The sequence below is a fragment of the Culex pipiens genome, chromosome 3, assembly GCF_016801865.2.
Source record: "Culex pipiens pallens isolate TS chromosome 3, TS_CPP_V2, whole genome shotgun sequence".
NCBI lineage: Eukaryota > Metazoa > Arthropoda > Insecta > Diptera > Culicidae > Culex > Culex pipiens.
This window is the reverse complement of record NC_068939.1, coordinates 172,580,706-172,605,852: the sequence shown is the minus strand read 5'-3', so window position 1 is coordinate 172,605,852 and position 25,147 is coordinate 172,580,706. Positions and strand designations below refer to the sequence as shown.

Sequence of the window (25,147 nt, the reverse complement as noted above, 5' to 3'; positions counted from 1 at the left end):
ATTTAAAATTACTCTGAAATCTCAAATAAAAAAATTTTAACATTCAAAAACTTTTAAAGGTCCAGCTTTACGATGTTGTCCCGTCACGCTACATTTTTATTTCAGGGGAAGCACAGGTACAATATTGTTTATTCTACATGAAATTTATTTGTAGGAAAATCAATTATCTTTCCAAATATGTATAAAAACATTGGGGAGTATCTTCTTTTATTTTGCCACTACAGCCAAAATGCTTAAAAAAACTTTAGTTTTTTTTAAAAGGAGCGAAGATCGGTCATTTGATTATTCAAATATTTTGCCAAAATTCGAATTAAGATTAGAAATTAAGATAATCGATTTTTTAAATTTTCTCAAGATTCAACTAACTAACTCCAAAGTTATCTTTTATCTTTTAAAAAACTTTAGTTTTTTTTAAAAGGAGCGAAGATCGGTCATTTGATTATTCAAATATTTTGCCAAAATTCGAATTAAGATTCGAAATTAAGATAATCGATTTTTTAAATTTTCTCAAGATTCAACTAACTAACTCCAAAGTTATCTGATTTTGTGCAATCTTAAATAGCAGCATTGGAATACTTTAAATTTTGTTTAATGTATTAGGTCGAATTATCAAATTTGAATTTAATTTTACCTCAAAAATATATTATGATAAAAAAAATATTATTTTCAAATAGCTTCAGATACTCCAGTATAAATCGAAACAAAAAATAAACTTCTGAGTTTATTTAATTAGATTTTTATTAATTTAAAGATTCGGAATTTAAGTATTGGGTACTGAAATTAAGCATAAATTTATGATATTATCACTTGTAGCCCCAACGGGGTCAAAAAAGTCGGAAATGCAAATACACCGGCTCTTTGAAACCTTTAAAAAAAAGTTGGAAATGTCTTTTTCATTGTCACTTAAGGTAGACGCATCTGTTTTGGATCTACCTTGTTGTAGGTGATTCTTCTTCCGGATCAAATGCAACATGAATAATCCAAATCGGTTGAGTTTTCGCCGAGATACAGCCGGATGAAGTTGCATTTCCAACTTTATTGACCCCCTTGGTGCTTCGCGTAAATTTTTACCCCGTTGGTGCTACAAGTGTTATTGTTCACGACGCTAAAGCTTATTTTTCTGAGTAGAGAAGAAGATGAATTTAAGAATTTAAAAAACCGATTACAAAATCAGGCTTCTGCTGTATTTGCCAAAGAACCCGAGGTTCAAAAATGGCCAAGTTGTTTCCAATCCCCCTTGCTACGTAACGCCATCAAGTTTGTTTACCGTTACTTTTCTCCCAACAACAACAACAAAAAATCAGTTTGTTTTGGCCACGCTCGGCGGCGTTGTTTTTCTCGTGCAATTTCGTTTCAAAATTTAAATTTTGTTGGTTTTTTAAGTTAAAACTATTTTCGTTGCATTCCCTTTCGTTCCTTACTCGCTTCCTTCGCAACGATGTGATGAGTGATTCCGATGACACGGACGTTTTGCTGCTGATTCCACCGGATTTCTTCAACGTCGGCGCAACCGCATCCGTCACCCCGATTCCAGCGGGATTGCAGGCCGGGATTCCCCGTACGCTGGACATTTCGTTCGCTGCCAGCTGCAGCGGTTCCCAGTCGTACAAGAGCTCGCTGGTGACGATGAGTGGCGGCCACCACCAACGGAACGGGTACTTTCGGGAGGGCGGGAACGGATATGGGTATCATCTTCCGGACGGGGCCAACATGTACTACTCGACGCCGCTTAAAGGGCATTTGGGCGGCGAGCCGCCCAAGGATCAGTTTTTGCTGAATGAGATCGACAAGTTTCTTCAGGTGGGGGGCGAGAAGGGGGAAGGTCAGCAGGTTCCGGTTAAGAGTGCGGAAACGTCGTTGATCGACATGAACAGCGTCTCGCTGAACGACTTTCCGTCGCTGACGGCGAGCGATTTCAACGGGTTTGCCAAACCGAACGTTCCGCAAAAGCCGCCGAGGAGGGAGTTGATGGCGAGCAGGACTTCGATCGGATCGCGGCCACCGATGCTGAGCTTGAACGAGATCTGGAACAGCAATGCGATTAATCAGGAGAGTTCGAAGGTGCAGGAGGAGCGGCTGAGGAGGCAGCACTGCGAGCGGAACATTCAGGCGCTGCAGTCGAAGCTGCTGGAGTACGAGCAGAAGCTGGCGGTGGCCATCGACGTGGACAAGGAAAAGGAGGGGATGATTGTGAGGCAGGAGGAGGAGATATTGAGGTGGGAATCTTAGTTATTTAATCGTCAGGGTTGTTACGGAAGGCGCGTTTCGCGCGGATGGCAATTTAAAAAAATAATTAATTGAGAAAGAATTATTTTCATGTTATAAAAAAATATTATCAGGATTTAGGATAATTTCTTTTTTCCTCGTTGAGTGCAAAAACTTCGATTTCTCAGAACTTGTTACTGAAACCGAAATATTTGTTTGTAGTTGCTTAATAGTTTCTTATTTCGTAATAATCTTCATGAAGAGATATTTTTGAAAAATGTATTGAGAAGTTGAAGATTTCATAAATAAATTTATTACTTAACTCAAAACAATTTTAAACACTTGCATAACACCTCTGAATATTTAGTGTTTTGACTAATGTTTTTTGATCTTATTTATTTTTTATTTTATACTGGGTATATTAAATTTTTAATCTTGTAAATCTGATTGTGTCACGTTCCCCAGAAAACCATTCCCTAGGTGGTGATTATTATTATTTCCAAAATTTACAAAATTTACAAAATTTACAAAATTTACAAAATTTACAAAATTTACAAAATTTACAAAATTTACAAAATTTACAAAATTTACAAAATTTACAAAATTTACAAAATTTACAAAATTTACAAAATTTACAAAATTTACAAAATTTACAAAATTTACAAAATTTACAAAATTTACAAAATTTACAAAATTTACAAAATTTACAAAATTTACAAAATTTACAAAATTTACAAAATTTACAAAATTTACAAAATTTACAAAATTTACAAAATTTACAAAATTTACAAAATTTACAAAATTTACAAAATTTACAAAATTTACAAAATTTACAAAATTTACAAAATTTACAAAATTTACAAAATTTACAAAATTTACAAAATTTACAAAATTTACAAAATTTACAAAATTTACAAAATTTACAAAATTTACAAAATTTACAAAATTTGCAAAATTTACAAAATTTACAAAATTTACAAAATTTACAAAATTTACAAAATTTACAAAATTTACAAAATTTACAAAATTTACAAAATTTACAAAATTTACAAAATTTACAAAATTTACAAAATTTACAAAATTTACAAAATTTACAAAATTTACAAAATTTACAAAATTTACAAAATTTACAAAATTTACAAAATTTACAAAATTTACAAAATTTACAAAATTTACAAAATTTACAAAATTTACAAAATTTACAAAATTTACAAAATTTACAAAATTTACAAAATTTACAAAATTTACAAAATTTACAAAATTTACAAAATTTACAAAATTTACAAAATTTACAAAATTTACAAAATTTACAAAATTTACAAAATTTACAAAATTTACAAAATTTACAAAATTTACAAAATTTACAAAATTTACAAAATTTACAAAATTTACAAAATTTACAAAATTTACAAAATTTACAAAATTTACAAAATTTACAAAATTTACAAAATTTACAAAATTTACAAAATTTACAAAATTTACAAAATTTACAAAATTTACAAAATTTACAAAATTTACAAAATTTACAAAATTTACAAAATTTACAAAATTTACAAAATTTACAAAATTTACAAAATTTACAAAATTTACAAAATTTACAAAATTTACAAAATTTACAAAATTTACAAAATTTACAAAATTTACAAAATTTACAAAATTTACAAAATTTACAAAATTTACAAAATTTACAAAATTTACAAAATTTACAAAATTTACAAAATTTACAAAATTTACAAAATTTACAAAATTTACAAAATTTACAAAATTTACAAAATTTACAAAATTTACAAAATTTACAAAATTTACAAAATTTACAAAATTTACAAAATTTACAAAATTTACAAAATTTACAAAATTTACAAAATTTACAAAATTTACAAAATTTACAAAATTTACAAAATTTACAAAATTTACAAAATTTACAAAATTTACAAAATTTACAAAATTTACAAAATTTACAAAATTTACAAAATTTACAAAATTTACAAAATTTACAAAATTTACAAAATTTACAAAATTTACAAAATTTACAAAATTTACAAAATTTACAAAATTTACAAAATTTACAAAATTTACAAAATTTACAAAATTTACAAAATTTACAAAATTTACAAAATTTACAAAATTTACAAAATTTACAAAATTTACAAAATTTACAAAATTTACAAAATTTACAAAATTTACAAAATTTACAAAATTTACAAAATTTACAAAATTTACAAAATTTACAAAATTTACAAAATTTACAAAATTTACAAAATTTACAAAATTTACAAAATTTACAAAATTTACAAAATTTACAAAATTTACAAAATTTACAAAATTTACAAAATTTACAAAATTTACAAAATTTACAAAATTTACAAAATTTACAAAATTTACAAAATTTACAAAATTTACAAAATTTACAAAATTTACAAAATTTACAAAATTTACAAAATTTACAAAATTTACAAAATTTACAAAATTTACAAAATTTACAAAATTTACAAAATTTACAAAATTTACAAAATTTACAAAATTTACAAAATTTACAAAATTTACAAAATTTACAAAATTTACAAAATTTACAAAATTTACAAAATTTACAAAATTTACAAAATTTACAAAATTTACAAAATTTACAAAATTTACAAAATTTACAAAATTTACAAAATTTACAAAATTTACAAAATTTACAAAATTTACAAAATTTACAAAATTTACAAAATTTACAAAATTTACAAAATTTACAAAATTTACAAAATTTACAAAATTTACAAAATTTACAAAATTTACAAAATTTATAAAATTTACAAAATTTACAAAATTTACAAAATTTACAAAATTTACAAAATTTACAAAATTTACAAAATTTACAAAATTTTCAAAAAAAATAAAATTTCTAAAATTTTTAAAATTTCTAAAATTTCTAAAATTTCTAAAATTTCTAAAATTTCTAAAATTTCTAAAATTTCTAAAAATTTTAAAATTTCTAAAATTTCTAAAATTTCTAAAATTTCTAAAATTTCTAAAATTTCTAAAATTTCTAAAATTTCTAAAATTTCTAAAATTTCTAAAATTTCTAAAATTTTTAAAATTTCTAAAATTTTCTAAAATTTCTAAAATTTCTAAAATTTCTAAAATTTCTAAAATTTTTAAAATTTCTAAAATTTCTAAAATTTCTAAAATTTCTAAAATTTCTAAAATTTCTAAAATTTCTAAAATTTCTAAAATTTCTAAAATTTCTAAAATTTCTAAAATTTCTAAAATTTCTAAAATTTCTAAAATTTCTAAAATTTCTAAAATTTCTAAAATTTCTAAAATTTCTAAAATTTCTAAAATTTCTAAAATTTCTAAAATTTCTAAAATTTTTAAAATTTCTGAAATTTTTAAAATTTCTAAAATTTCTAAAAATTTTAAAAAATTTAAAATTTTTAAAATTTCTAAAATTTCTAAAATTTTTTAAAATTTATTTTTTCAAAATTTTACAAAAAACAAAAAAAAATAAATTTCATAATTTTCGATTTTTTGTAATTTCAAAATTTTATTTTTTTCTTTCTCTTTAATTTAGATTTTTAAAATTAAAATTTTTAGACTTTTTTCTAATTTTGAATTTTCTTGAAAATTTAAAAAATGTTTTTAATTTATGACATTTTTGAAGCTTTGGTATTTTTGACTTACCATTGAAAAATTACGATCGTTATATTTAGATCGAGAAATCTCGATCGTGATGCCAGAAATAAAGATTGAAATATTACACCCGAGTGCAATAATCACCACGTTAACTTGTGTCATTACAAGGCTAGAAATTTTTCCACTAAGGGAAAAAAATCTTGACCACTTACACAACTTTTTAAATTTGTTATCACTTGTCAAGAGAGTTTTTCCTTACGGAAACAAGAAGGAAAAGAAGAAAAAAAAACTTTAAAGCAAAAATTCAACTTCTGTCAGTTTTCCCTTCTTTAAAGAAGGTGAAATTCAACTTGTGTCAGGAGACCTTCTTAAAAGAAGGAAAAATTAGTCAGTTATTGTAAGTCAAGAGAGTTTTCTTCTCCAAAAAAAAGGAAAAATTTAAATTTTTGTCACCTTAAAATAAATTTAGAAAGAAACTGCAATTTATTCGGCATTTGTATAACAAATTTAACATGACTGAAAAAGAAGTAAAAATTTCTTAGAATAATAGAACGAGTCATAGGCCGAATTTACATTTTCTGTTATTTTCTCAAGAATTGTTGTCAAAAAAAGAAAAGAGAATTGCTTGGCATGGATAAAATTACTTTGTCAATTTTTTATATTTTCTAAGAAATTTCAAAAAATCTAATCTTTGAAATTACTTTGCATCAATTCTTAATATTTTTCGAGAAAGAAACTTTGCTGGAGAATTTTTTTAAATTCATTTCCTTGAAACTCTCTTGTATGTTTGTCGCGAAATTATTTTTTTTTTCTAAATATGGCGCGGATTTCTCTCCGACTTCTCCGTAACAACCCTTATTGTTGCTTTGTAAATACAAACCGTCTTCCTTCCAGGTTGACCCAGCAGTGCCGCGACCTGGAGTTGCGTCACGCCGACGGCCAAGAGAAGCTGCTGCAGGAGAATCTGGAGGCGAAGAATAAAACCCTCTTCCTGGAGAAGGAACTGGCGGACACGATTTCGGTGGTGCGTCGGCTGCAGGACAAAAACGACGCGTTGGAGACGAAGCTGGAGGGGTTGACCACGGCCAGCCGGGACGTTACGGATGTGCACAAGAACCAGCTGAAGGACTTGGAGATTCGGTTGGGGAACAGCAGGGAAAGTGAGCGAGGGTTGAAGGAGCAGCTGGGGAAGGTTCGCAAGAGTTACGAGCAGTTGCGGGATGAGTTTGAGGTGGAGCGGAAGAAGGCGGAGGAAGGAAACAAGTTGAGGGCGGATTTTGCCAGTTTGAAAGTCAAGACTGATAATTTGAGCAGAAAGTTTGCGGAAATTAGTGGGCAGAATGAGAGTTACAAGAAGCAAATTGAAGATTTGAAAGCACAAATCGCCACGCACATGGAAGAGAAGAAGAACCTCTTGAAAGAGTTGGACGTGCAACGGCTTTCCCTCAAGAAGTACTACCAGGCTCAGCTAGAGGACGTCGTGGGCGACAAGCTAAAGGAATTCCAACACCAGCTTCTAACCGTCGAAGATCAACTCAAATCCGATGCCAAAAAGAAAGAACGCCTCCTCGCGGAACGTGCCATCAAGCAGATCGAGCTGATCAACGAAACCAACGAGCAAGAGATCAAACTTCTCAACGAAAAGTACTCCGAACAGGAAGCCCTCTACCGCCTACAACTCACCAACTCGTCTAAAACCATCCACGAACTCGAAGACAAACTCTCAACCTACCAAAACCGCCGCGCCGACATCGCCGAGCAACTCCACACCATCATGGAGACCCAGTGGCAAAAAGCCCTCCAAGTTCTGACCTCCCCCTCCCCACAATCCGCCCCCAACGACCATCATTTCAACCGCCTCTCCGTCGACCACATCGACAAGGACCAGCTGGACGGCGTGCGGACGCTCAAGAGCGTCGCCGAGAACGAAACGTTTCAAACGCCCGTTAGCAACGGTCGAAGGCAGCTGCCGCGCGATCTGCTGCACAATTACATCGAGCTGCTGCTGGAGAAATCGCCCTGTGATTTGCGAGATCTGGAAGGGGTGTTGGCCGGGGGGAGGAAGCAGCAGCAGCAGCAGAATAATGGGAAGAAGGTGTCGCCGCAAACCAGTGGGAATGGGAAGGTGGTGGCCGCGACGCAGAGCAGTGCGAATTTGAGTCAGCTTAGTAGAACGATCGGGAAGACGGCGAGGCCGTGGAAGTGAGAGGAAGTGCACAAATATTGTAATTAAATTTAAGATTTTTTACGAACGATGATTTGTATTTATAGATGAATAAGTTTATACAGCAAAATATAGTAAATTTTATTGAAACAAGTTTGGCCTCGTTATTTTTTTCTGAAGATGCATCACGAAGTGTCACCGATTGAAGCAAAACAGTCCATACATAAGCCACGCGGACACCTTTTAAGAAATTTCAAGCTTATTTTCCTAAAATTTTAAAGCAAAAACAACACAATTTGTAAGGCCATAGATTGAAAAAACGTAAAACATTAGGCATAAGCATAAGCATAGCATAAGCATAAGCATAGGTGCCCACCCGCAGTTGCTACTCCGTTATTGACCAGGACCTCCAGAAGTTACATCCACGAGCCGTGGAAGATGAGTGGGTGCTATCTTTCCTCGCTTCGCAACTTCTCAAAGGCCCCTATCATGCTGATCAATACCGGCGCCGGCCACGACCAGTGGTAGAGTCACGGGGAAGTGGATGGGAATGTTAGTCCGATACTTGAGTGATAGAGACCGCCCAATCGACTGCTTCTCCGACAAAGTATCACATGTGTTTTGAGGGGGTTAGTAGATGGGTATGAGGTCAGGATTCACGAGTGGCAGTGATGTGACCATGAGCATTTTGTTTATCGGTTGAAAATTTTAAATCTTAGGCAGCCGGCTGCGGAAAGATAAATTATTGATTATTTAGAAAGGTTTTTTAATCGAACGCGTGCCAACCGAGCAGTAGTGCTATGGGCTGGACTTATCAGTATATTTTTACTGTTTGTACAATTTAGATCACGCGAGCAAATTTCAAAAATACTAAATAAAAAACGCTTTACTCTTCAAAAAATTGATAGTTTGCCGAGTTAATACTAATACTGCCTGTTGGAATAAATTATTACGATCAACGAATATAAACGAAAAGAAAACAGGCCGCCACGTAACCGATTGTAATGAAATTAAAACAATAACTCAAACGAACTAAACTAACGAAAAAAAAAATAATGACCATATAACGATTATTTTCGATGAAATTTGGTTTGGATTTATCGACCGATTCTGTAGATTTTACGCGATTTTTTATATTTATTGGGCTAAATAATAAAAAAGAACAAATAAACTCATTCACACTCTCATACACACATAAACTAATTTACATTTTTAGACTTCAACATTACAGCGAGTAAGATTTTTAAATTAGACTTGAAATTATTTTTGAAAGGCATCAATATAATGAAAACAGCCTGTAATGCAAAAATCAAAAATAACAAAGTACCCTAAATTGGGTAGAATTTCCAGCAATAGTAGATTATCTATAATTCCAGATAAGTGGCTGTCAAAGCTCAGTGAGTGGCACTCACATGCTCAAACAAACTACTTTAAGCTGAAAAACTGAATGTTAAATTATTTAAAATAATACCGAAAGATTTTATGGCATACACATCCTTCAATGAGCCGGAACAAGGAGAACTATTGAAAAAGTATATATTGAGAACAGTTAAAAAATAAAATAGCTAATTTTGAATTAGTTAACCTTTTTACAAATGTTGAAATTCATGTTACTTGTTAGCATACTTATTAAGAGAGATGTTTTTATAGAAAAAAAAAAAACGCAAAAAGAAATTAATATAAAAGTTTCTCGTTTGAAACATCCAAGTCTTTGGCAACACTGTCCAAATGAGATCAACAACAAAGTTGTCTAGATAAGTTTTGCCGGCTCAATCCCTTTCTCGCATACACTCACGCATCCCCATACACGCTTTCACATTCTCATTCATCAGAATAATTCCTATTGGAACTGGCTCACCCGGTTCTGCTGCCCGCAACTCCTTCAACGGCATAGGAAATACGCCGCCAAGTCAACCTGTTGTTGTTAGCCGACCCCATAGAGATCTCCACGGATTCTCTCACGCACACCATGTTTACCAACACTGCCACACATTGTTCCGTGGAGAGCGACGCTGACAAAATTGTCGTTACTGATTTAAAATCACCACCCCATGTTACAACACCCACTCTATGAACACTGGCAAAGAAGCCTCTCAAATTTCTTTTCGCTTCTATTTCATGCTCTCGCTCACTCTCCAAAGAAAAAAAAACCCCTCTTTCACTTTCCCCGCTCTCATCAGTGTTTCGACTTTCACCTGAAAAAACGTAAAACATTAGGTTGGACAAATATTTCCCTTGAATTCGGCAAATTTTTGACAGCAACATAACTGTTATTAGCATATTGTAATTATTTTTGTTTCAACAATCTGGAAACTTTACGCAACTGAAAGACGCAACTTATTGGACTCAAAAAAGCATCGAGAAATTAAAAGTGAGAGTGTGTGCAACATGGAGTTAAACTTTCTGTGCAGTTGCTGTGAAGGTTTCCATGGCACTTCGAAAAGTTTAACTCCATGTTGCACGCACACACTCTCACTTTTAATTTCTCGATAGACACATGAATGCGCGCAATGCAATGTCACTCACACAGTCATTTGACTCTCACCACCTCTTTCATTCGCGCAGAGCTCGTTCTCTTGAATTCTAAAGAAATGCCGATCACTTGGCCCATGATTGCATTCAAATGATTGCTGTCACCACACTCACCCGCACAAACAAAAAAGAGACAGGAAAAAAGAGAACGAGAAAGAGCATGCGTCGTCGTGTCGCCCGGCATTCTTTCGTGTCACCTTCGTGTGTATCAACCGACGGTCGCATCCAAAATGACTTTTAAGACTGGCGCAGGTGGTGAACATTCAACGATCTGGAGACGGAGTTATGATGATTTTTTTGGGAAAATGTCGGAAATAGGGTCACCAAAAATTTCAAAATTCATTTAAAGATGCAAAATTGAATTGGATACAAAAAGAGCTAATTATTTTTTAAACTGCGTAATTTTCAAATTATAGATTGTTGTTGACCTTTTTTTTCTTTTTTTAAACCTAAATTTAAAACTGTTGGTACGACTCGTGGTGGACCGGAAATGATCTTTTTTTATATAAAATAAAAAAAAAGCAATGAAATACCCTGTAATCATTAACTTTGGTCGTTGCAAATACATATGAATGAAGTTCATGTTCCTCACACGCATCAATATATATTTAAAACAAAATTTGAATAATGCATGATTGCTGTTGTTTTGCAAGCATAAGTTTTATTAAAGCTTAGCTTCAATTAATTTTAAAACGAAGTACACTTTTTTCGGTGCAAATTTCAATATTTTACAAAATGTTTTAGAATTATTTAAGATGTACTAAATGTTTAAACAATGTAGGAAATTACAGTCCCGACTCAATTATCCGAAGCCTCGATTATCCGAAGTTTGATTATCCGAAGGTTTTATGGGACTTCGGATAATCGAATCATGACCAAAAAAAAATCTTTTTTTTTTTCTTACTTTTAACATCAAATTCGAGCACGTGACCCCATTTTTGTCAAATATGAATATTTAGTTTCCTTTTACATTAAAAATGAAATATTTCCAATATGTCATTACCGCCATTTTGTCCGCCATCTTGGATTAAAAAATTCTAAATTATGTTAGAGTAGTTTATGGGTCATACTTAAGCTCGACAATCAAAAATAAGACGATGAAAAAAATATGTTTTTTTCCGTGATTCGATTATCCGAAGTGAAATATCTTGATTTTTTTTAAATTTTTTTCAATTGCTTTCTTTCTTTAATTTTTTTTCAATTTCTTTCAATTTCTTTCTCGAATTCTTTCAAATTCTTTCAATTTCTTTTAATGTCATTCAATTTCTTTCAATTTTTTTTCAAATTCTTTGAATTTCTTTCAATTTTTTTGAATTTCCGTCAATTTTTTTCAATTTCCTTCATTTTCTTTCAATTTCTTTCAATTTCTTTAAATTTCTTTCTATTTCTTTAAATTTCTTTCAATTTCTTTCAATTTCTTTCAATTTCTTTCAATTTCATTCAATTTCTTTCAATTTCTTTCAATTTCTTTCAATTTCTTTCAATTTCTTTCAATTTCTTTAAATTTCTTTCAATTTCTTTCAATTTCTTTCAATTTCTTTCAATTTCTTTAATTTTCTTTCAATTTCTTTCAATTTCTTTCAATTTCTTTAAATTTCTTTCAATTTCTTTCAATTTCTTTCAATTTCTTTCAATTTCTTTCAATTTCTTTCAATTTCTTTCAATTTCTTTCAATTTCTTTCAATTTCTTAATTTTTTTTCATTTTCTTTCAATTTCTTTCAATTTCTTTCGATTTCTTTCAATTTCTTTCAATTTCTTTCAATTTCTTTCAATTTCTTTCAATTTCTTTCAATTTCTTTCAATTTCTTTCAATTTCTTTCAATTTCTTTCAATTTCTTTCAATTTCTTTCAATTGGGTTCTAAACTACCCACCATTGAAAAAACGGCCAATATCCACTTTTGGCAAAAACGAGATATTAGCACCAGGTGGTAGAGGATGTTCCAACGCATCTTCTAAAACTTGAATTTCGCGTTTTTCTCGGAATACTTGATTTGGCAAAATAGCCAAATTTTCAATTAAGTCTTATGTTAATTTTAGCATACAGTGAGTCTGCGACCCAACTTTAGTCAAATTTGAATAGTTTTAAATGCATTTTTTCAATATTTCATCGTCGCCATTTTGGCCGCCAACTTGGATTAATAAAATCTAAATCACTTTAGCTTAGTTTAACGATCATACTTTAGCTCGAAAATCTAAAATATTCGAACGATTTTTTTGTGTGATTCGATTATCCGAAGTGAAATTTTGTATTGTATTGGGAATTCCACTTTTATTCATAAATTGTTTTTTTTTCTTAAAAGTCCTTATCTCGGCCCTAATAATACCTTACAACAGTAAATGTCTTCTCAAGATTTTCAAATATTCGATGCCCATTTTGTAAGACCAGCCCGAAGAATCGTATTGAGACTTGTTTAAATACAGATAAGGCAAGAATGGACAAAAAAATTGTAACTCATGCCAAAATATGATTTTATTAACTGATGATAACCTGGACATAACATTTCCGTTTCATCCTTGGTCCAGCGAATCTGTCAGAAGCGCTCCTTCCACAGCCCCTCGAAAATGATGTCTAATTAGTAACGACCTGCCCATCGCGAACCATGAAATTACTTCATCTTGCGAGTTTGCAACTCACCACAGCATCGTTATTATTGTCGTCATAGTCATCTTCGCCTCTAAAATGGTGAGGCTTCTGTGGTCCAAATTGGGTGGTGGCTCCAGAGGGGGCGAAAGGATTCCCGCGCGAATGTGTGTCATGCGGTCCGCGATAAAATCATTAATTTATGTTGTTGTTACAGGGAGCAGGACAGTACACCGAGTTCAAGCACGATGTAATACACCATGTTCGGAGCCAGCGAAGTTCACGGTTGAAAAGATTTGGCAAGTAATTAAGTGCCGGACCGCCGCGTGGGTGGGAGGTTCGAGGGTTTTGGTGGGAAATTTGTCGGCTTCCATCGGGGAAAAAAACTGAATTTTGCAATGATTGATGAGGAGTGAAGATCGGCCAAGCGATTAAACCTGATTTATGCCTTCATTGCAACATAATTTATGTAACGAGTCAGCGTTCTACAAGTGAAACTTGTTATTACAGGGAGGGCCATTTTAAATTTGATATTTTGAAGTATTTATTTATTCATACAATACTAACGAATAACGACCAATTGCTTGTAACTGAGGTTAGACACAATCCTTGACCGTCAGATAATGGTCCTTAGAAGATTAAACGGATTGAGCACGATTTCGATGTTCACAAGCAAGTTAATGTCCGTTGCCCGTCGTCATCATCTTCGGTTGTTGGTCAGTCTCATGTCGGCAGAAGCTGCAACTCGACGCTTCTACTAAGGATATTGGCCAGGCCTAATGAGAAACAATTATGCAAGTCGCCTCATTACCAAGGCCTCTGCCAAGGATTGGTTCTAGCGTGCGTAATTTCCATCAGACGTCGCCACGCTACCGCTCAGAATTGTGTAATTAGAGCATTGTCTGGTTTTCTGGATAAGTACTATGTTGAATAGAGGTTTTGGTGACAATGATTGAGTCTGAATTAGTTGGAACCATTTTTAAATTCAATTTGATTCTGCTTTATTGATGGGTAGTAGGTACAGTACAGAACAATTTTAGATATTTTTTACATTACTAATGCTACCATATTTTAAAGAAATAAATAACTTATAAATAATTTGGAATTTGGTATAATTGTGACAATTGTGACAATGTGACATGTTGTGTGTAAACAAAGTGAAATAAATATTTTTGAGTGGTGCTGACAAGGAAATTCACAAAAAATCATCAGCAGATTGATTTTCTCGGAGAATTTCGGGAGCGATTTTTATTGCGTGATTTGCCTCCTCTCTCTTTCGCGGGTGAAGAAAGTTCGCAAGCGAAATTGATTTTTTCGCGATTATTCCATCCCTGGTTGGTTGAGAAAATCATTGGCTTTCACATAATGCAGCTGAAAACAAACGATTACAATCAATTAAAAGTCATGTCTTTCAAAATTGAAAAAAAAAGTTCAAATCATACCATTATCTCGCCGGATTAGTTCAATACACTGCTTGGCTTGTTCGCGTTCAGCAGTGCTTATAGTATCGTCCGCGGCCGTTGCTTCCAGTAAAGCAATGGTTTTCCACATTATTTCCCGCGCCATTTCTGGACAGGGAATCCGCAACTGAATTTCAAGGCGCTCGGAAGATGTATCAGGTGTACAATTTGGAGCGATTTCAGGTTTACGTATCGATGGTACGGCAGATAAGTTGTTTCCCATTTTTTTTTTTTGGTAAATGTTAGCTGTAAGTAATACAATTATAAATGTTTACATGTTGTGTGTTTGAATGATTGTTAAATGGGGGGAACAAAGTTTTACCTAATTTGAAGTTTTCACCTCTCACAAAACAGTTTTAGGCGTGCTTCGAAACACAAGTTTAGGTTACGTATGAGACACAATCCTATTCCGTCTGCTTTTATAAACAAAAAAATGTCCCAACCTGTTTCCACGTGTACCCTTGTAAGCACGCCTTGCTTATACTCCGATGTTGAAACATGTTGCCACGCGTTTTTCACGTTGCTACACTTTTGGAATATTTTAAGCAACAAAATAAATGTTGCGCTACTAAGTGTGTGCATGACGCAACGCTGTATGCCGCATACACAAACTCATGCCATGTTATTTTAAAGATTTAGAGAAATTTATTAGTCACCCCCTCCCCCCCCTTCAAAATTGGTCCGAAAAATCTGGCAGCAAAAAACTATTTTTTCAAAAAACATCAATTTTTTTTTTGGAAATAGAAGTCTAATCAACTGAGAACAATTTTAAATGCATTTTTTTTTGCATTGATAATCATATTTAGAATGTTTGGGCTCGTATTTTGAACTTTTAAAAACTGTTTTTCTCGCAAAAATACAATCTTCGTCAATATTTAGATAACTTGGAAATCAATGATTGCTAAACAACTGGACAGGTGTATAATGCATTTTAAAACACTTTTTTCTTTGAAATGTTGATACCGTGGCCTGTAATTTATATTTTTTAACTTTTTTTTTGCCCCCCCCCCCTCGACTTTGATCAGAGTCGACGGACATAAACTTCTAAAAAAAACTAAAAATATTTGCAACGGCCTTAATAAAAACTCAATAAACATAGCACTCATATTTATATTTTATACCTAACAATGAATTTAAGCAAACCATTAAAACTGAAGCTTTAGCTGAGAGATTTTTGTGTACCGTCAGAGGGGGTGACATTGGGTCTGAAGGGTGATTGGGTCAAAGTATTTTTTTACGGATTTTGCCATTTCTCAGGTACCGTAAACTGGGGTCAATCGGGACACATGGGGCGAATTGGGACAGCAGTTTTAACTATTTAACTATAAACAACAAATTAACTATGTTGGAGCACAATATTTAGATTTGTCTGGTTGGTTTCGGTTAGAACAGACTCAGACCAACAAAATGTGTACATCCATTTCCAAATTTAAAAGTTTTAAGTGCTCTAAAAACTGCTGTCCCTATTCAGACTGTAGTCCCGATTCGCCCCAGATTACGGTACTTTTCAATGAAACTATTTCTGTTAATTCTGTTAAAAGGGTTGTGCAAGGGACACTGTTCGGTATCACCGAAGAGGAAACCCCACCGCGCGCATGCTCGTGCGCCCACCGTGTCAACTGTCAGTTCGGACAGTTGAACGTTAGATACGTCATCCGCGAAACGCGCGCAAAGAGGCGCTCGCGTCAGAACACGTCCGACCATCGAAGCGACAACACGCAATCGTCGCCATAAGTGAAGAAGTTTAGTTTAGCGAGCTTCCGTGGCCGTGAGGTTACGGGTTTCGCCTTGTAAGCGGAAGGTGATGGGTTCGATTCCTGTCTGGCTCGGCAAAGTCAGATCCCTTAAAAGAGTAAATATGCTCACTGGGAATACTGACCGGTAGGGGATGGGTCTCGACTAGCGGCGTGCTGGGTTTCCAATCCAGAGGTCGTGAGTTCGATTCTCGTACCGGGATGATGAAGTTTTTTAGTTTTAAGCAGGAGAGTGAAGAAGAAGGAGAAAATATACTAGAAAATCTACAACTTCTGGTGTTTTCCTCCCTCCTGCGTTCCGCTGCAAATCCGCCACCTCCACCTAGAATACAGTCCACTACCCACAATCGGCCAGCCCCGAACATGGTCCGTACCGAACCGGATGCGTGAACGCCGTTCCCGCTCAAGGCCAGGATCTGAAGTTGCCGGAAACCGCCGGAACTTTCCAGATCAAGCGCTGCAGTTCAACGTCACCCTCCGCTACCTCTTCAGCCAACCGATTCCGAGCGTTTGTCCAGCCGCGGGCTTACGCCGTCGGAAGTCGGATTCCGGAAGTTTTCCGCTCCAGGAGCTTCCACCAAGTGGTTCAACCGAACTACTTTTGGGCTGTGGAGAGCAGGTGAGTTGAATACCCGTTCAATTGTTCCTCTCTGCCCCGCCATTTGCGTGTCCGGACGTGTTTTCCCGGAGAAACACCGCGTACTTGTGTGCGTGTGTGTATGTGCGTTTGTCACAGACGCCAGAAGTGACAGAAACGAAGCGTCGTCGTCCAACCGGTCGACGAGCAATCCACCCACCAGTGCTGCGGCCAAGCAGCAGAACCTGCCCAACCGGTGCCAGGTGTCAAACGTGGACTTTCCCGGACCAGCGGAAAGTGGCCATGTCACCAACCCGAAACCTGGCGATTGCGATCCGACAGTGCCAGCGGGCGGAGAAGAAGGTCGTTTTCGTTCAAGATGCGATCTTGTCTCTGCAGCAACCGACGCTGGCGCAAGTGACCGTGTTGCGCAACTTCCTGAGGACAGCGGACAGCGAGCACCTCGAAACCGTAAGACTGTTTCCACCTGATGCCCTCGAAGAACAGATGACAAACTTTGAGGAGTTCGAGGAGCTCTTCCACTAAGTACAAGTTGACATGGCGAGGAAGTACGCTGCTGCCAAAAAGAGTTCAGCTCAACCACCTGGCGAGGCTGACCTGATCGCCGCCGAAGCATGGTTGATGCAGCAGCTCGAAGCTTGGGAGTTCCTCCTAGCGGACATCCCGGAGCAAACTGTCGAAACCCAGAAGGCCAGGTCCCAAACCCTGGATTACGAGGAAGCAGTCCCCCGAGACTGTGCTCCACTGACTGGCTCGAACCAACCGAGCACGAGCGACTCCCGGCCGAGGGAGAAGCCCGCCAAGAACGCGCGTGCGGACACCACGTCCTACGCTCTCGAAGTGGCCAACCACGGGCCACAAGAATCAGCCGAGGCGGTTGATCCGGAAGCCCGAAAGACGTCATCGACCAGCTGCTGCCAGCAGTGGTCCTGTGCTTTGGCAACCCGGACGCTAGATCCGAGTGGAAATCTGATCCAGATCCAGCACATGAACCCGAAGCCAAGATTCGAACCCGTCCAGGTCGTGTCCATCCGGACAACGGCCAAGAAGTGAAGATAATCGCGGAGCATACTTCGATGCTGCCGCCGACGGTTAAAGCCCCTGACAAGCGTGGTCAACCTCGATCCTGCCGCATCCATCCGGATGAAGACGCACTCCAGGATCGCCAACCGGGCCGCTGTTGGCCAGCTCATGAACGCCAGCGCCAAGGCTGGTTTCCAACCGTTCCGCCGGACAAGGACGTTCCAGGTGAGTCCACACGAACTGTTCGGAGTGGTCTACCCGACCGCTCTCACCCGCCGATCGAGTGCCGGCGTCAAGGCTGGCTTGCATACGTCCCACCTGACAAGGATTCTCCACCGAACGAGAAGGAAGTTGTTGAGGTTCCTCAACCGGGGGGAGTATGTTCGGTATCACCGAAGAGGAAACCCCACCGCGCGCATGCTCGTGCGCCCACCGTGTCAACTGTCAGTTCGGACAGTTGAACGTCAGATACGTCATCCGCGAAACGCGCGCAAAGAGGCGCTCGCGTCAGAACACGTCCGACCATCGAAGCGACAACACGCAATCGTCGCCGCAAGTGAAGAAGTTTAGTGAAGTGAGAAGAAGCAGGAGAGTGAAGAAGAAGGAGAAAATATACTAGAAAATCTACAACTTCTGGTGTTTTCCTCCCTCCTGCGTTCCGCTGCAAATCCGCCACCTCCACCTAGAATACAGTCCACTACCCACAATCGGCCAGCCCCGAACAGACACTTTAAGATGACTTTGCTGAACAAATCTCGTTCCTAGAACAATCCTGTCATTTTAGCAGCTGTCTTAAGTTGAGGTACGTTTTTGGCCGAAAATGACCTCTCGAAAAATCAACTTTTTAAATTTTGTGTTGGAATTGATCAAAAAGTACCCAAATTTTTGAAATTCTCTACTTCAAACATTTTAGCGTGTCAATACGATTCCCTCGAACAAGGAACATTGTTGGATGACTTGTTTTTACCATATCTTTGTATTTGAGCATCATTTTAGTTTCATTTGACCCAATGTCACCCCCTCTAAGGTATTTAACTTTCGTATTTAAATATTGTTATATAACTGTAATAAAAATACCATAAACTAGTATGAATCGGGACTGCATTCTGAATAATTACAGCAGTTTTTAGAGTACAGTCCACACTCGATTATCCGAAGTTTCGATTATCCGAAGGTTTGTATGGAACTTCGGATAATCGAATCACGAACAAAAAAAAGTCAAAGTAGTTATGTCACAGACATAACCGGAATGGCGTAGACTACGTAAAATTTTGATATGTGAACACAGAATTTTCCATTTCTTAATTTTGATGAATTAGCTAGACGCTTGAAATACATTAACGGAATAAGATTGTGAATGCGATCGGTGAATTCAATCGGACCGTGTTCGTACCGGTTGTTGAAACGGAATTTATATACGATTCAAATTGACTTTTACTAGAAAGAGATGGCAAATCTAATGCGAACAAAACCGCAGCTACCATGTAAACATACTTTGAATGTGTTGATAAATCTTTGACTAGACAACATCGAATGGAGGAAGGAAAGAGAAGAACGAAAAACGATTTTTTCGCGAACCGAATGAATGTTTGGTAGCAGAATGAGAGGGAGGGAGAAGGGTTGGGGCGAGAGCAGCCTCAGAAAGCTGTGCAATCCGTCACTCCCGAAGTCAATCGTGTCAATTCAATTAGAGGGAAGGAAGATGTAAGCGTTTGACGGATGACGCAGTATTCCAGGGCCTTCGGCCCGGGTTTTCAGGAGTTGGGGCCGAGAACAGCCTCAGAAAGCTGTGCAGTCCGTCGCCCTCGAAAACCATAATTAGTTCCTGAAATTGAAACTGTAATTATTCATTGCGCTGCCTCGCCCCGGGTGGGACGAGGGACGGGAAGTGAGGCAACTCCGAAGAGTTGGGAAGTTTAACAATTAGAATTTGGAAGTTTCACAACCACGGCTTGACCCACGAGAGGCAACTTTTCGGCGAGAAGGCAGCAGGCGCGCGCCTCATCTTGTTGCTGCCTCGTCCCGGGTGGGACGATCCCAACGGTCCGGCCATCGAGAGGCAACTGGCTGACTGTGACGACGAGAAGGCGATGCGCACTTCTTTTGCAGTCAGGGGTGCCAGGTTGCCAGATAAATCTGGCATTGCCAGATTTTTTGAGCGCCAATTAGAAAAAAATAATTTTCTATTTCATCCTCACATTGTTTTATTGACGTATTTTTTTTATTTTGTGAGGCTATAATGTATAAAAAGTTAAAATACACAGTTTTTGAACAAAAAATTACTTATTACTTTGAGAAAAGTGGCTTGCCAGATTTTTCCCAGATTTTTTGCCAGATTTTTTACTCTTCAGACCTGGTAACCCTGTTTGCAGTTCTGGTCCCTCTCTCTCCTGCTGCTGCTGCTGCTCTGGTCTCTCTCCTGCTGCTGCTGCTCTGGGCTGAGCTTTCCTGCTGCTGCCGGTCCGACTTCTGAGACGTGAATGATAGAATGGGCTGAGCGCGCGTTCTTATAAATGATTTCGGCCCGCTACTTCCCCTCCTTTTTCGCGACCGACACTCGGTCGCGTTGCTCGGATGATTTTCCCCTCAAAATAGGTACTTGACATTCCCGTCCGTGAGTGGGAAGCGCTCATTTTGCTTGCAGAATCTCTGCATTTTGAAAACATTTTAAAACATTCCATCGTTTCAATAGTTAAACTATTTCGCCAACAATGAAAGTTTTATAGCAAATTGCTGAATAATTTTCGAATCGAATGGAACCAAAATCGTGCCGATTCGATTTGAGGGAAGGAAGATATAAGCGATTGACGGATGACGCAATATTCCAGGGCCTTCGGCCCGGGTTTTTTGGAATGACACCCCAGTACCTTCGACAAAGACGTAAGTCTACGTCAATATCGCTGGTGATAAGTTGGTGATTATTCAGCCTTTGCTGTTCCGTCCTCAGATCCACCATTCGAGGTGTGTTGCGCTGCTTGGCATGATAGAATTTATGTTCCCCTGATTAGGATTAAGTGTTCAGAATTGATCAAGGCTAACTCTTTCGTGATTGTTTTGGGTGGTCCTAAAAAGGATCAAATTTCTGAAAGAAAAGTTGAAGATTATTGAATTTCGGAAAAGAAGATTAAGTTATGAATGGTTATAAAGTTCTACGCCCTGGCATCCCAAGAAAACAAACGCCTTGGACGACTTACAACACTGGAGGAAACCATTTATAGACAACTTACAAACCCAAGGCGACAAAATCCTTAGACAACTTGCAACCCGGGAGGAAATCATTTATAGACAACTTACAATCCCAAGTTGACAACATCCTTAGGCCACATTCAACCCACCCAAACGTTTATGGACGACTATTCTACCAACTTACTTTTAAATTTGCGCTTTTGGACGACCCTTCAAGACGCACAACCGAATTTCAAACGCTGAACCCCCGAACACGACAGACTGGCGAACGCTGAGGGAGCCAAGCCTAAGAGCAAGAGATCTTCCCAGATTTGTTACTCTTGCAAACTTGCTGGTTTTAAATCTGGGTTGATCTCTTGCTCTTAGAGCCAAACTCCCCAACCCAACAGAACTTACACACCCTTAGTGCCAAGACCCGTGCCGACCCCTAATTGGACGGAACACCCATTCGAACGGCAAAGAGAGAAAAGAAAGAGACGAAGGAATTTTAGCGAGCCGAATGGGGGGAGGGGTTGGGGGCGAGAGCAGCCTCAGAAAGCTGTGCATTCCGTCGCCCCCCCAGACCAAAATTTGTTCCTGAAATTTAAATTCAAATTAGCTCGCTGCCTCGTCCCGGGTGGAACGAGGGATGAGGGCAACTCTTTCAACAGTTTGGAATTGGACACGACGCAATTCTTTCAGAAACGCTCGCCGCGAATGCGACGAGCTAGTTGTTGTTTCACAACCACGGCTTGACCCACGAGAGGCTCTTCAGCGGAAGGCAGCAGGCGCGCGCCTCATCTCGTTGATGCCTCGTCCCGGGTGGGACGAGGGACGGGGAGTGAGGCAACTCCGAACCACGGCAACCACGAAAGATCCAAACGGTCCGGCCATCGAGAGGCAACTGGCTGAAGGTGACGTCGAGAAGGCGATGCGCGCTTCTTTTCCAGTTCTGGTCCCTCTCTCCTGCTGCTGCTGCTCTGGTCTCTCCTGCTGCTGCTGCTCTGGGCTGAGCTTTCCTGCTGCTGCTGCTGCTGCCGGTCCGACGTCTGAGACGTGAATGATAGAATGGGCTCTGGCGCGCGTTCTTATATAGCCTTTCGGTCCGCTACTTCCCCTCCTTTTTCGCGACCGACACTCGGTCGCGTTGCTCGGATGATTTTCCCCTCAAAATAGGTACTTGACATTCCCGTCCGTGAGTGGGAAACGCTCATTTTGCTTGCAAAATCTGTGCATTTTGAAAACATTTTAAAACATTCAATTGTTTCAATAGTTAAACTATTTTGCCAACAATGAAAGTTTTATAGCAAATTGCTGAATAATTTTCGAATCGAATGGCACATAAATCGTGTCGATTCGATTAGAGGGAAGGAAGATATAAGCGTTTGACGGATGACGCAGTAATCCAGGGCCTTCGGCCCGGGTTTTTTGGAATGACACCCCAGTACCTTCGACAAAGACGTAAGTCTACGTCAAAAAATTCGCATCTTTTAATTTTCTTGTTTATAACATAACATTTGAGTTCTACGATCCCATTTCAGTCAAATTTGTGTTGTTGATTGCCTATTTAAAAATAAAATGCATTTTTCCAATACTGCATCACCGCCATTTTGGTCGCCATCTTGGATTTAAAAATTTAAAATCATTTTAGCGTAGTTTAGGGTTTTACCTAAGCTCGACAATCAAAAATTAGACAACAAAACAGAATTTTTTTCGTGGTTCGATTATCCAAAGTGAAATTTTTCCGAGGTCTCCGGATAATCGAGTTTGGACTGTACTTATTAGCTTCAAATTTGAACACCAATTTACTTTTTATTGTTCTGTGACTGTTCTATCCGAAACCAATTGAACATATCCAAATATTGTGCAAAAACATGGCTGTTCCAATTTGCCACACGTGGTTCGATTCGGTCAGCGTGAATTTCAAAAAAGAATCCATTCCATGCGATCCTCTAGTCACACGTTATTACAAAACAAACCTTGTTTTATAGCGATGAAAATACGATTAAACGAGAATATCATGCTTCCAAATTGGGTGGCAACCTGATGGTGCAAGTTCACACAAAAAAATATTACGGTACACTTAAACCCCGATGGTTTGACAACAACTGTTGTCAAACGAACGGGGTCACTTTTTAGTTTGACACACCTTTTACACGGAGTTCACTCACACTATCAAACGTTTGTTTTAATAGTGTGCGTAATGCCGTGTAAAAAGTGACAGTTCGTCACTTTTTAGTTTGACTTTGACCAACCAACGGGGTACAAACTAAAAAAGTGTCAAATGAAAAAGTGACCAACCACCGGGGGTTGAGTGTAATGACAAAAGTAACTTACTTTCGAATTAAAAAGTTGTTAAAATTTGCTAGATTAAAAGTTTTTTTCTTGTTTTGAAAATGAAAACTTTTACTGCTACAGTTATTGAAAATCTCATTGCTCACTGATTTAAAAGTTTTTCCTTTTAATTCGACTGTAAAATTTCTTTCATTTCGACGTTCTCGTGTAACCGTGTACGCCTAAGTCGCAAATGTAAACAAACACTTTGGTGGGTCCGGTGGTGCTGGTGTGTCTAGGACGCAAAGCAAAGCCGACCGCGGCAGCAGCCAGGACTCGGACGCGGAAACCTTCGTGAGCCAAACAGCAGCAGCGGAACGCCTTCGAAGGAGGGTGGTGCAGGAGCGGGACAAGGCCAGCATCCTGCAGGAACTGCAGCTGTTCCACGGCCGGAATGCGTAAGAAGGAAGCTTGGGTGTTTTGGGGGGTTTGTGATTGATTTTGTTTGTTTTTGTAGGATGAGAGGTAGGAATGTGGATTCGCACCGGTTGTATTCGGTGGTGGTGGCCCGGGATTGGTGATTGAAGGTCAATTCCCGCGAGGACTGGGGCGAGATCATCGAGGAGATGGCGTTGCCGAAGTGTTGCGTGAACAACGAGATTGCGTTGAAGAAGATTAACTTCCGGTTTTTTGGACAAGTACGAGAAAGTTTACTTTCACGGTGAGGAGAAGGATCCGACGAAGAGGAGGACGACGAAAAGCTACATAATCGGAGGTGGTCAGCGCAGATGTTGCACTCGGTGCCGGCGGTTTACAACACCGGTGAGTATTGAGAATGTGTGCAGTGGCTAGCCAACTTCACTTACTTTCCATCTCTTTTAGCATCTTCCCGCCCACAAACACTCACCTCGCGACGGCGCAGCTTCAGCCGAATGAACCTGGACAGTGAGCCAAAAAAAAATCTGTGTCATTCCCGAAGTAGGATTACGTGCTCAAAATTGAATTCCGTTCCGAGGGCCTCATCAACTCCATGTTCCGGATGCGCTTCAAGGATCGGGAACTCCCCGTTGAGGCACTTTACTTTCCAGTCGGAAAACGTCGACCACCCTTCCCGAATCAACGGCCAGCTCCTCCAAGACTATCCTGATTGAGGCCGGAAACGTGACCATCGTGTTACACTGCTGTCGCGCGTCGAAACCTTCATCCGGAACCGTCCTGGGGTATTCGGAAGTGACCGGTGGCGTACCGTATGAATCGGTACAGCTTGGACTCGAATATTGGCCTACCTTGAGCTGAAGCTAGTGGAGAAGCGTTAAATACAATAAAAAATGTGTTTTTAAACACACAGTTTAATTTTTTTTAAATAAATGTAAAAAAACCAAGCACATTTTTCTGAAATTATCCCTGTAGTGCTAAATGTTGTGTATTCTTGCCATAAAAGGTTTCTTTTCCAATTAAAAGTAAAATACTTTTACCAATACAACGATTTTGTTCCATAAATGCATAGTAGTATCAAAAACTTCCCAACTTTTAAATTGAAAAGTTTGAACTTTCTACGAATATTCACCAACGCGAACTTTTAATCCAACGAACGATCTTTTTAAATTTAGAGTAATTTTTCTTTGTGTGTTATAACGAGGTAGCATATTGCGCGTATTCCCGAAAAAGACACGCGGCATACCAGCCTCGAAACGACGCGCCGCGCTTTCGGCAAATGCGCGCTGTCAAATCCCATACTCCGCGTTTTGTTTTTGTTGATCTTCTTCTTCGAATC

General features: G+C 37.6%; 1 protein-coding gene and 2 long non-coding RNA genes across 3 annotated transcripts; 2 read left to right on the top strand and 1 right to left on the bottom strand.

Moving 5' to 3' along the window:
* Window positions 1-1,311: 1,311 nt before the first annotated feature.
* Window positions 1,312-8,131, top strand: LOC120423939 (centrobin). The gene is made up of 2 exons (XM_039587927.2): window positions 1,312-2,216; window positions 6,715-8,131. The coding sequence occupies exons 1-2, from the start codon at window positions 1,444-1,446 to the stop codon at window positions 8,024-8,026; spliced, it is 2,085 nt and encodes a 694-aa protein (XP_039443861.1). The 5' UTR covers window positions 1,312-1,443; the 3' UTR covers window positions 8,027-8,131.
* Window positions 8,132-14,112: 5,981 nt separating this feature from the next.
* Window positions 14,113-14,934, bottom strand: LOC128093639 (uncharacterized). Its single transcript, XR_008212653.1, has 3 exons — window positions 14,882-14,934; window positions 14,542-14,805; window positions 14,113-14,470 (listed from the first exon to the last, which is right to left on the bottom strand). It is a non-coding gene; the product is annotated as an uncharacterized LOC128093639 (long non-coding RNA).
* An 8,650-nt stretch (window positions 14,935-23,584) lies between these two features.
* Window positions 23,585-24,715, top strand: LOC128093470 (uncharacterized). The gene is made up of 3 exons (XR_008212513.1): window positions 23,585-23,831; window positions 23,891-24,195; window positions 24,256-24,715. It is a non-coding gene; the product is annotated as an uncharacterized LOC128093470 (long non-coding RNA).
* The last annotated feature ends 432 nt before the right edge of the window (window positions 24,716-25,147 follow it).

What these genes read in the sequence shown, in the direction of transcription:
- LOC120423939 (XM_039587927.2), top strand. Translation starts at nt 1,444, where the DNA reads ATGAGTGATTCCGATGACACGGACGTTTTGCTGCTGATTCCACCGGAT. An exon ending in CAGGAGGAGGAGATATTGAG is followed by an intron (nt 2,217 to 6,714) that starts GTGGGAATCTTA and finishes TCTTCCTTCCAG; the next exon opens with GTTGACCCAGCAGTGCCGCG.